Here is an 11,941-nt window from a genome sequence, read left to right on the forward strand (position 1 = left end):
CTCGCCCGGCTGGTGTGGTTCAGTGGTTGAGCATCAACCCATGAACTAAGAGGTTGCTGGTTTGATTCCCGGTCAAGGCACATGCCTGGGTTGCTGGCTTGATCCCTAGTAGTGGGTGTGTAGGAGGCAGCGATTCATGTTGCTCTCGTTGATGTTTTTATCTCTCTACTCCTCCCTTCCTCTATCTAAAATCAATAAAGACCTATTAAAAAAATAAAACTAGACTTAAAAAATAAGATGCCTACCTCAGAGATAACATGAGATGTAAGATAATACACAGGCCTGTTCTTTAATCCCAATAAGATCTAATCTGCATAAGGACAGGGTGTTAATAAGGGCCCCTCAGCACTCTGCACAATTCATTTACCTCACAGTTTACTAGGGCTGACAGGATAATGCTCCTAGACTGCAGCTAAACCAGTGGTTCTCAACCTTCCTAATGCCGCGACCCTTTAATACAGTCCCTAACGTTGTGATGACCCCCAACCATAAAATTATTTTCATTGCTACTTCATAACTGTAATTTTGCTACTGTTATGAATCGTAACTGATATGCAAGATGTATTTTAAAATTGAACATAATTAAAGCATAGTGATTAATCACAAAAACAGTATGTAATTATATATGTGTTTTCCGATGGTCTTAGGTGACCCCTGTGAAAGGGTCATTCGACCCCCAAAGGGTCGCGACCCACAGGTTGAGAACCGCTGATCTAAACTATGGGCTAGCAGTATATGGTGAATGCGACACCTATGCTGGAGCAGCTCATAGTCTAAGGAGGCAGGCAGGTGCACATACACCCTGTGCAGTGAGAGCAGATTCAAATATTTTAAGCAGTGAAGTGATAGTATCAAAAGGTATTGAAGGATTGCAGTAATGAAAAGAATTCATTGTAGTGTTCATAATGGAGTCCTATGTCCAGGTAGATATCTAATCCAAGCAAGAGATCACTTGTGAGCTGAGGGAAGAGAATGGGAATAAATGGATGAACTCTGGAGAGAATTTAAAGATTGAATATGCTGGTTTGGGGAATCAAAAGATAAGTCTGATCCAGAAATATAGATTAACAGTCACTCCTATCACAGCATTAGTGATGAAGCCAGGGGTGTAAGTGAGAGCACATTTAGTGAGTGATATTAAAGATGCATTGGTAGTCTCCCTGGTGTTTTATGCTGTTCACGTCAGTGTGCATGAGGAATGGAGAAATGAAATGTTGATTCTTTTTTTCTGCTTGGCAGCCATCTCTTCTGTGACTTTTTTATTTCCTCATAATGATGAGGGTCATGTTGCTTTTCCTTTAGATGAAACCTTCTTTTACTTTATGGATGGAGGGCTGTAGCTGTTGCAGAGAAAGACCACACCCATGACCCTTACCATCACAGTGATGCGAAGCGTTGACTTTGCTGTCAGACTCTGGGGGCTTAGTTCTGGCTCCTTTTTGGTCCTGGCTCCATTGTGTATCAGTCATGTAAAATTAAGTACGTTTCCTAATCTTTATAAACCTCATTTTCTTCTCCTGCAAAATGAAAATGATATCTCCACTATTATAACTGCATTTCCTTTCCTTTGTTCAAATAGAGAGACAACCGGGAGGCAAATAGAAGGAGCAGGAGAAGCTTACATCTCAAGTAATATGACATGTTAGTGACTAAAGCTGGAATACCAACATATTGTGTACTCGAAATGATAGGCTGGCATTTACCACAGGGAATGCCTGTCTCACAGTACTTTCTGTAGAAACCGTGTTTCTGTAGAAACCTCGTGATTGAACAGACACATTCTCGATGAGAGGTATTCCCTCATTCAAAGTTCACCACATTGAGCCGGATCACACCGTGGGCTTATGCTAGCAGTGTGGCTCCTACCTTCTTACTATGTCAATGCATCACAGTGTGTCAGACCTCAGAGGCCTCCGAAGTCATCAGGACAGCCTTGGCTGAGGGACCTCGTGGGAAGGAGCTGCAGAGGCTTAGCCAGAAACGGCCCGGCAGCCTTGGGAGCAAGCACTGCACACTGGCTGCTTCCAAATTGTTCTAGTTCTGTGTTTGGGATGCTGAAGAGATTTCCCTGCTGGAAAGAACAGGGAAAAAAAATTATTAAAAGCCTTGTATGAGAATTTCCTTTTTAATATACTTGGCATATTTCTTACAAACAAGCCATTTACTTTCCTTGTCCAAGCCAGGGCTAGCGCCCTCTCCCCGAAGCTGTTCAGCACAGTGGTGCTGAGCAAAGCAGAGTGAGATGGAGGAAATGCAGGGAGCAGCAGTAGGAGCTCAGGGAAGCTCTGGACAGCTTTGCTGTGAAGAATCCAGCTTACAGGCATGTGCTTCTACTCACATGTACATGGTAAGCCATTTCGATTATGCGGTCACATCAGCTCTCTCTTACCCTCTCTAAGCATTTCTTTTTCTGGGGTATGAAGCAGCTATTTGAGGAGGAAAGCAATTTGATGGCAGGGGCTCCTTTGAGATTTGGGAATTGGGGCTCAGAGCTCAGCTGGTAATGGAAAACACACTGCGAATGTTTTATTCAGTAATGCATCTATAACATTGAGCAGAATCCAAATACATAAATCACTTATACAATAGCTGTTACAAGCTGCCTTCCAGCATTTCAGAACTCTGGCTGCCAGAAGTGCTCACAAAGTCCTCTATTGCCATCTGCTGGTAGAATGTTTTATTATGTTGTTAAATCCTACTCTATTGTATTTTTATTTCCCTTCTGCCTCTCCATAGTCTTTTGGGACTCAGGTTTTTCTAGTGTAAAACTTGCCGCCACCAAAAGTGAAATGCTCTGTGTTTGACGATTGCCAAGGAGAACTAGAATACTCTTTAAAATTCTGTCTTGACGGGATAGGCGGAGGTGACAAAGCCAGTTTCTTCTTCTTGGCTTTTAACCAGATCTTTGCGCATATCTAGGCACTCTGAGACCAGGCCTCAGACCAGCCTGCATCTCACGGCCAAGGACACAATACTCAGTTGGTCTTTGGAATGGGTCCTGTTATCACAGCTGTCTACCTCTCAATGTTGTGTATCACAGTCACCCATATATTACATCAAAGAAGTGGGAATTATTAGTATTATCAGTAAAATCAGCCCATCAATCACCATGAGCTCATCTGATTTACAGTAGAGAAACCTTACCCTGGAGGTTGCCATGGTAAACTTGGTCACCTATATGAGACATAGTTGAATAATTGTTGAGTAACTTTTTGACATCAGTTCAAAATGGCATTATATCCTGAATGACAGAGGAGTGCCAGCAGGCACCAGGCTTTACTCCAAACCAAAGATGTTACATATGGCCATGTGTCTTGGAGCACTAACAGATGTCACCTTCACAGGCGAGTTGTCAGCATCACCCATGAGCCATTCTGAACTTGAAGGGTTATTGTGGTCTCACCACCTCTAAAACAATACATGTGTCATCTCAGCTTCTTGAAGTTTCATGAAAGGCTGGATGGAGAATATCCAAAGTACAGTTACCTGGCTTTTCAGAGACTGAGGAGGCTGACAGAACATGGGCCACTGTGTCTGTGATGCAGCCACAATACAGATGTTCTGTGAAACATCTGCAGCAGGCTGAGGGGGCCATAGCTGGAGATTACAATGCTCTTGTTAGGCAAAAGCATCCCAAAAATGAAATTCAAAGCAGAGTTGCTAAAGCATGTTGGACTCCTTAAATCTGGGCATGGTTGTAAACCCCAAAAAGATGTTGTCATTTAACATCAGCTCCTAATACAAAGGTTAAGCATGGGGGAAGGGGGCATCATGTTTCACATTAAGAGGAAAAATTAAAAAGCAGAGACATTTCTCTTTAATCATAACATACCAAAGGGAATGTGCAATGGTAGAAGAGAAGAAATGAAAACCAAGAAATTTAACAAGGACTATAAACCCAAGAATTTCACATATTATTTATTTACTAGAGACCCAGTGCATGAGATTTGTGCACTGCGGGTGGTCCCTCAGCCCGGTCTGTGCCCTCTCACAGTTGGGGACCCCTTGGGGGATGTCTGCGTGCCGGGGGACCTGGCCTAAGCCGGCAGTCAGACATCCCTCTCACAGTCTGGGGCTCTTGCAGTCCAGGACTCCTCGTGCCTTACCACCTGCCTGCAACAGAGGCAGGAGAGGCTCCCACCGCGCCGCTGTGCTCACCAGCCATGAGCTTGGCTTCTGGCTGAGCAGCGCTCCCTCTTTGAGAGCACACTGAGTACCAGGGGGCAGCTCCTGCATTGAGCATCTGTCCCCTGGTGGTCAGTGCACATCATAGCGACCGGTCGTTCCACCGTTCGGTCAATTTGCATATTAGGGTTTTATTATATAGGATTGCTGCACAATTAATCACCTCCAAAGTAGCGACTTAAAACAACAATCTTCATTATTACCACTCCCAGCTTCTGGAGGTCAGGAATTCAGGCTGGGCATGTCTCATGGAGAGTGCTCCCAGGGACAAGGCCTCGGCCTGAAGAATCAAAGCTGGGCCTGGAATCACCTCACTCACCCACTTGTCTGGCAGTTGGTGCTGGCTGTCCGCTGGGGCCTGGCTGGGGTTGTCAGCAGCACATGCACACATGGCCTTGCCTGGGCCTCCTCAGCTCATGGTGGCTGGATTCCAAGGACAAAAGTCCCAAAAGAGAGCCAGGCAGAAGTCATATTGCCTTTCTGGCTTACCCATGCCATGTCACTTCCACTGTCCAGCTGTATAGGCCAAGGTAGTTACAGAACCTGCCCAGGTTTGAGGAGGGGGAACTGAAATTCCTCCTCTCAGTGGAGAAGTGTCAAGTCATGCTGTAAGTCGAGCATGTGTGGTGGCAGTGCTGTCTTTGGGAAATACCACCTGCCATGCCTATCTCATTGTGTCTGACCCCATCTCCACACGTGTACTGCAACAAAAGATAGCATGTTGTAGGCCCTCAGCGACCATGAGAGGGGTTTGTGATAGATGAATGGGGGGAATCTACTTCTTATTCTGTCTTCAACTTGCATTTGGGCCTGATCTTAAACTTTGGGTCAGTTTCCTCTCCAGGGAAACAGAAAATAAATCAGTGGTTGTTCAAGTGTGTTTTTAATATCCTGATACACATGCTTCAGTGGTAGTGGGTTCACTGCAGTAGTAATTCTGAATGAGGAGGTGATGGTGAAAGTTTTGAAAAGCCCCCTCAAACTTTTTAATTTTCCTCTCCACTTTGAGAATTCTAAGTTAAACAATCCCTAAAATTCCTTCCAGCTCTGATCTCTGAGCATTGGGACTCTGGACACATTCCTTGGGCCCTTTGGGTTCTAGCTTCCTGCTCTAAAATGAAAGGCCTATTAAATTATCTGATAAACTTTTTTCAGCTTCCAAATGTTTGTGCAGCAATCCTTTATAATAAAACTCTATATAATAAAACTCTTCATTTGGACATGATGAGGTTCCTTCATTCACACTAATTCTGCTTGGCTATATGGATGTTTGAGACTACACAGAAGTCCTGTGTGTTTACAAGTCCCTGCCCAGTTTATGGTTATGGAGATGTTTTCCTGTCTGTGGGATGATAAAATCACACAGTGGCTTTTGTGGTAGGAGCCTTGGAAATCATCAACTCTCCATTTTACAGAGAGAAACCAAGTGATTTTCCCGAGGTCAGAGGGTATATTAGTTAGGGTTCTCCAGAGGAACAACCAATTGGATATAAAAGGATTTATTATGAGGAATTGCTCACTAGATTATGGAGGCTGAGCAGTCCCACACCCTACAAGCTATGGACCCTAGAAAGCCAGTGGTGCAATTCAGTCTGAGTCCAAAGCCCTGAGAAGCAGGGCAGCTGATGATACAGATCCCATCCAAGGGCGAGAAGAAGAAATGAGGTGTCCCAGCAATTAGGGGGAAAGCAGCAGATTCTTCCTTCCTCCTCCTGTGGGTCTATTCAGGCCCTCAGCACTGTGGAGTGCCAGCTAATACCCGGAATTACTGTCACAGACACACTCAGATTCCGTTTTTAATCTGGGCATCTCTTGGCCCACTCAAACTGACACATAAAAGTAACCACCACAAAAGGCAGTTTAGTAGCCATTAAGGCATCACCTAAGGCAGCGTATTTTACTCTTTGTGTGATAGCATCCTTTTAATAGAAAAAATGTGAAGGAGGACCTTAGATCTCAACACCACCCCATCTGTGCCGTCTCCATTCAGGGAAGGGCTTGTACCCTAGACAGTGCCGTCTTCTTTTTAATTCCACAAATGGGACAAATGTGCAGTTATCCTTAAATGTATAGAATTTTCAGACATGAAAACTCTAGATTAAAAAACAAAGATCAAACCATTTATAACCAAAGGTAATCATGATTACACATGGAGATTTTTGGTATGATAACTACAGAGAGCAACAATGCTTGAATCATATAGAACTCAATGTTTTAAATACAAGTCAATAGGCTTTTTAATCTACTACGTTAATTAGGAGGTTGCAGGTGGCCTAAAGAAAACTGAGCTGCTATATCATGGCATGGGAAAAAGGAAAGGCTCCAAATTTGGGGTTAAATTTGCATTACTCTTTTTTATTTTTAATTGTGGTAAGATACACATAACAAAGCTTACCATCTTAACCATTTTTAAGTACACGTGTTACATTTTTTGCAGGATCTTACTGAGTGAATAAAATCATAAGAAATGACAAGCAAGGAAATGTTAGGCCTCACGTGTGCAAATCAAGGTAACTTTTCTAAGCCCAATTCATGCTTCCTAAGGGCCCTCAGACACAAATTGAAAATACCTGTAAAACACCATGAAATGCTTTTACTTTGGAGATACTCAGAGCACATCCTGGGTTGTCTAAACCTACACGTTGGTCTCCTTCAGTGCTAAAGCCCTGTGTGGTTTGGATGTACTCATACATAAATTCCCCTTCCTCTAAACATATTTTAAGTTTTCTCAACTTTTAATTAAGCTTTATTTTTTTTAAAATGTATCTTGTGTAATATTAAGCACAATTATGTCAAAAGTGTCAATAGCCATTAAAGCACTACTTGTCTACTTGTTTTAAAGCTAAGCACTTGCTTTTACATAATACTTTTCAGTCTCCTAACTCCAGTTTATATTTTTTAAGTACAGCTGACACGTCATGAATTGAACTTGCTATTCTGTTGCCTAACTTTGAAGTGTATTATTGATCAGCATTCTAGTTATGATACGTTAGCTGTGTTTATAGAGCCGTGGTGATGAGACGGTGTGAACTCTGACCCGGTTTCTCCCTGGGTGTTGGGCTAGCAGCATAGAAGAGTTACCGCTCTGCAGCTCACGAGCCCCTGTCACTCAGAACAGGCTACTTGCCCTCTCCTCTGTGTTCCCATCCCTACAGCAGAGACTTTTAACACCCATTTCCTAAGAATGTCCATACGGAAAATACCCAGTCACATTCAGGATGGGGCAAAAGTAGGTTTACAGTTGTGAGTATGCAAAGCACAGTTTATTTTTGTATTATCATTTATTAATTATTGTAGTATTCACAATATGAACAACTGTAAACTTCCTTTTGCCTTACCCTGTATACAGTGCCCATAATAAATGTCTGAAAGTTAGTAGACACTCAATAAACTGTCGGACTTTACCTATAACAATCAACTTTGAAGTCCTTTTCTGGTTATCAGAATGCTATTTCTTTAAAGTATAGGGTGTTCCCAAAAAATGTGTACATACTTTAACAGCTGATAACTCACTTAATTTTGAAAATGAGCTGTATGTTAATAAACACTGACTTTATCATTCAGAGTATATATACCAGCTGATACCTCAATTTTGAAAATGAACTGTCCTATATAATAAAAGCCTAATATGCTAAATGTCCAGTCGTCTCGTCATCTGTTCAGCCAATCAAACCATAATATTCTAATGATACGCTAAGGCCGCTCAACTGCTCACTCTGATGTGTACTGACCACCAGGGGGCAAATGCTCCAACTGGTAGGTTAGCTTGCTGCTGGGGGCCGACTGTTAGCTTGCTGCTGGGGTCCGACTGAGCAAGATGGGCAGGATACTCCCTGGAGCCCTCCTATGGTCCCTCCCTGGCCCCGTTCGTGCACCAGTGGGGTCTCTTGGCCTGGCCTGTGCTCTCTCGCAATCCGGGACCCCTCAGAGAATGTCAGAGAGCCGGTTTCGTCCTGATCACGCAGGCCAGGCCGAGGGACTCTATTGGTGTACAAATTAGTGCACTGGGCCTCTAGTATGTTAATAAACACTGACTTTATAATGATCCAAAGTGTGTATACCTTTTGGGCGGACACCCTGTATTAACAAACATCTCTAACATTTCTATTAAAAAGCTCAAAGAGTTTTGTATGTAGCAGAGCAGCTCCCTCGCTGCGATCTATTGAAAGTCAGCCCTCGACACATGGGTTTGTGAAAAAAAACAACAATAAAACAATAAAAAAATATAAAAAAAGGCTCGAAGAGCCCAGCCCATGTGGCTCAGTGGATTGAGCATCATCCCATACACCAAGAGGTTGCCAGTTCGATTCTGGGTCAGGGCACATGCCCAGGTTGCGGGCTCAATCCCCAGTAGGCAGCATCGATGTTTCTCTCTCACTGATGTTTCTATCTCTCTCCCTTTCCCTTTGCCTCTCTCTCTTTCTCTCTCTCTCTCTCTCAAAAAAATCAATAAAAACATATATTTTTTAAGTCCAAAGAGCCCTGGCCAGGGTGGCTCAATGGTTGAGCATCATCCCATGCACCGAGAGGTCACCCATTCAGTTCCCAATCAGGGCACATGCCCAGTTGTGGGCTCGAACACCAGTAGGGAGCATTCAGGAGGCAGCTAGTGGATGTTTCTCTCTCTCATTAATGTTTCTTTCTTTCTCTTTCTCTCTCTCTCTCTCTCTCTCTCTCTCTCTCTCTCTCTCTCTCTCTCTCCTCTCTCTCTCTCTCCCTCTGTCTTTCCCTCTCTCTAAAATCAATAAAAACACATCTGAAAAAAAATCCCAAAGAACTTTTCCTTTCTGTTAACTGTTAACTTTCTGTTACTTTTCACTCTTTTACCCCCAGGCTTGAGTCCAGGGTCATGTGTGTCACCTGGTTTCTTTCTGTTGCATCTTGGCGTTTCCTTGGGTTTTGAGTGGGGTTCTTTGGGCAATATACAGATGTCATAATATAGAAGCTGTTTGTGACATGGTCTGCATATCACTCAAAGAGACACTCATTGTTCTTATTAGCTACTAATTCAAACTTCTCTGAGAAAAACTAATATTTTTTCTGTATATAAAATTTTGGCCGGATTTTTTTTCTTTCAGCATTTTGAAATTTATTTCCATAATACCATCTCAGGAGCCCCGTACCTACCACTAGTCTCTTTTGGAATCCTTTTTCAATTCCTGGAAGGTAGCATAATTGTTTTTCTCTATGTAACTTGTGGAGCCATTACCATACCCAATAAGTTTTGACCAAAGGCAAAATTAAGTCTGTACACTACAAGTGTGTAACACACTTGGGAGAGGTCAGATATTGGACAGATGTGACTTTTTCTGCAGTCAATGTGAACACAGAGCTTCTTGTGTAATTTGATGCCAGAAGGAGAAAAGAAGTTGGGATTTGCTGCAGAAATGCTCCACATCCTCCCTCTCAAATATATTCTGATGACATAATTCGGTTGGTTGTCCCTAGGCAACTTACAAGGACAAGCCTATCAACTTTTACTTCAGTTTGTGACTAGAGTGGCGATATCTGGAAAAGAGCAGGAGTTCTGTCTCTTTTGAGAATAAGTCAAACAAACAAGTGAGTAATTTTAATTCTACAAATAGAGTAACAAAACATTAAATGCAGAATATTAAAATGACCATCATCCAGGGAAAATGATTTTAAATGCAGTTGAACATACAGAGGGAAAATCACCAGCCAGATAGCAAAGCCCATATGTGAAAGGGCCCTGGATTCATGGAAGAAGGAACTCAAGAAAGATACTCAATATGAACACAATGAGATTATAACTACACACTGGAACTGCTTTTTCAGATCCTCACTGAGTGGTGCCAACCCCAGGAGTTTGGTTTCTGCTGCTTTGGTACTCTCCTGACAGATCCTGGAAGCAACAGTGCTATATTGGGCTTAAAAAGAAGCAATATGATCCAACAGTTCCACCCCTCGGTATATACCCAAGCGAAATGAATACACATGTCCACACCAAAAGAGATACAAGAATGTTCACAGCAGCACTAACTGCAATAGCCAGAAAGTGGAAACAGCTGCATTCTTATCAGCTGAACCAACCATCTGACTGGTAGCTATGACGTGCAATGACCACCAGGGGGCAGACGCTCAATGCAGGAGCTGCCCCCTGGTGGTCAGTGAGCTCCCACAGGGGGAGCGCTGCTCAGCCAGAATCCGGGCTCACGGCTGGTGAGCACAGCAGCGATGGTGGGAGCTTCCCCCGCCTCCGTGGCAGCGCTAAAGTTGTCCCACTGATGGTTTAGGCAAGCTCCCAGGGCCAGCTGCCAGGGAAGATGGCCCTGATCACAAGCCAGGCCTAGGGACCGCATCCGCGCACGAATTTCATGCGTCGGACCTCTAGTTATAAAATAAAAATCCCGATGTGTGGAAACAGTTTGGCAGTTCCTAAACAAGTTAAATGTAAAATTACCTTGTGACCCAACAATTTCACTCCAAAAGAACTGAACAGGTGTCCAAACAAAAACTTGCACACCAAAGTACATAGCAGCAATATTCACAATAACCCAAAAGTAGAAACAACCCAAATGCCCTTCAGCTGAAAAGTAGATAAAATATGGAATACCCATGCAATAGAATTCAGCCTTAAAATTAATGCAGTACTGATACATGCCACAACCTGGATGAGTCTAAAGCATTATGCTAAGTGAAAGAAGTTTGACACAAAGACTATGTATTGTGTGGTTTCATTTATATGCACTACCTCAAAAAGGAGAATCCCTAGAGACAGAAAGCAGATTAGTGGTTGCCAGGGGCTAGAGGGATAAGTCCTGAGTGACTGCCTGATGGGCATGATGTTTCCTTCTGGGGCGATGAAAAATTTTTAGAACTTGATAGTCGCCGGGACTGGTTTGACTCAGTGGATAGAGCGTCGGCTTGAGGACTGAAAGGTCCCAGGTTCGATTCCGGTCAGGGGCATGTACCTTGGTTGCGGGCACATCCCCAGTTGGGGGTATGCAGGAGGCAGCTGATCGATGTTTCTCTCTCATCAATGTTTCTAACTCTTTATCTCTCTCCTTTCCTCTCTGTAAAAAATCAATAAAATATATTAAAAAAAAAAAAAGAACTTGATACTGGTAATGGTTGTACTACATTGTGAACGTCATTGTTGCCACTGGATTGAACACTTCAAAGTGGTTTAAAGTACGTTTTGTTATGTATTTTACCACATTTTTTAAAAATAATTCTGACATATAACCCACAACCTAGACCAGTGATGGCGAACCTTTTGAGCTCGTCATGTCAAAATTTTGAAAAACCCTAACTTAACTCTGGTGCCATGTCACATATAGAAATATTCATAATTTTTTTTGATATTTGCAACCATAGTAAAAAAATTATATTTTTGATATTTATTTTATATATTCAAATGCCATTTAACAAAGAAAAATCAACCAAAAAATATGTATAAAGTGAACAAAAACAGAAAAACAATGTACATTTAGGAAAAAATAATAATAAAAACAATGATAATCAAATGGTACGAAAACTAGAAATTAGTGACTTTTTTGGTGCTGAAGTTTGTCTGCTAATTCTTCGATTGCAGGTTCATACTTGGTGCACTTCAAGGCCAAGCAAGCGCCACTAACTTCATCTGTTAGCCGGTTTCTTTTGTTCATTTTAATATTATTCAATGCTGAGAACAAAGCTTCACAAAAACAAGTTGATGAAAAAATTGTTAGCAAAGCCATCGCTAGATTTTTTATGTTGCTAAAAGTGTCAGGTACTCTGTTTCAAGTACTCAAAA

General features: G+C 42.5%; 1 protein-coding gene across 2 annotated transcripts in view; it reads left to right on the top strand.

Annotated features, from left to right (window-relative positions):
- LYRM4 (LYR motif containing 4) overlaps positions 1-11,941 on the top strand; it is a 158,511-nt gene that overhangs the window by 126,488 nt on the left and 20,082 nt on the right. The window contains exon 3 of one of the 2 annotated variants that reach the window (XM_015567167.1): positions 1,580-2,117. The exons of the other annotated variant lie outside the window; for it this stretch is intronic. Coding sequence (XP_015422653.1) covers positions 1,580-1,633 — 54 coding nt within the window. The 3' untranslated portion in view covers positions 1,634-2,117. Of the gene's footprint in view, positions 1-1,579; positions 2,118-11,941 lie in introns of those variants that run through there. 2 annotated transcript variants of the gene reach the window in all.

The sequence above is a fragment of the Myotis davidii genome, unplaced genomic scaffold, assembly GCF_000327345.1.
Source record: "Myotis davidii unplaced genomic scaffold, ASM32734v1 scaffold623, whole genome shotgun sequence".
Lineage (NCBI taxonomy): Eukaryota > Metazoa > Chordata > Mammalia > Chiroptera > Vespertilionidae > Myotis > Myotis davidii.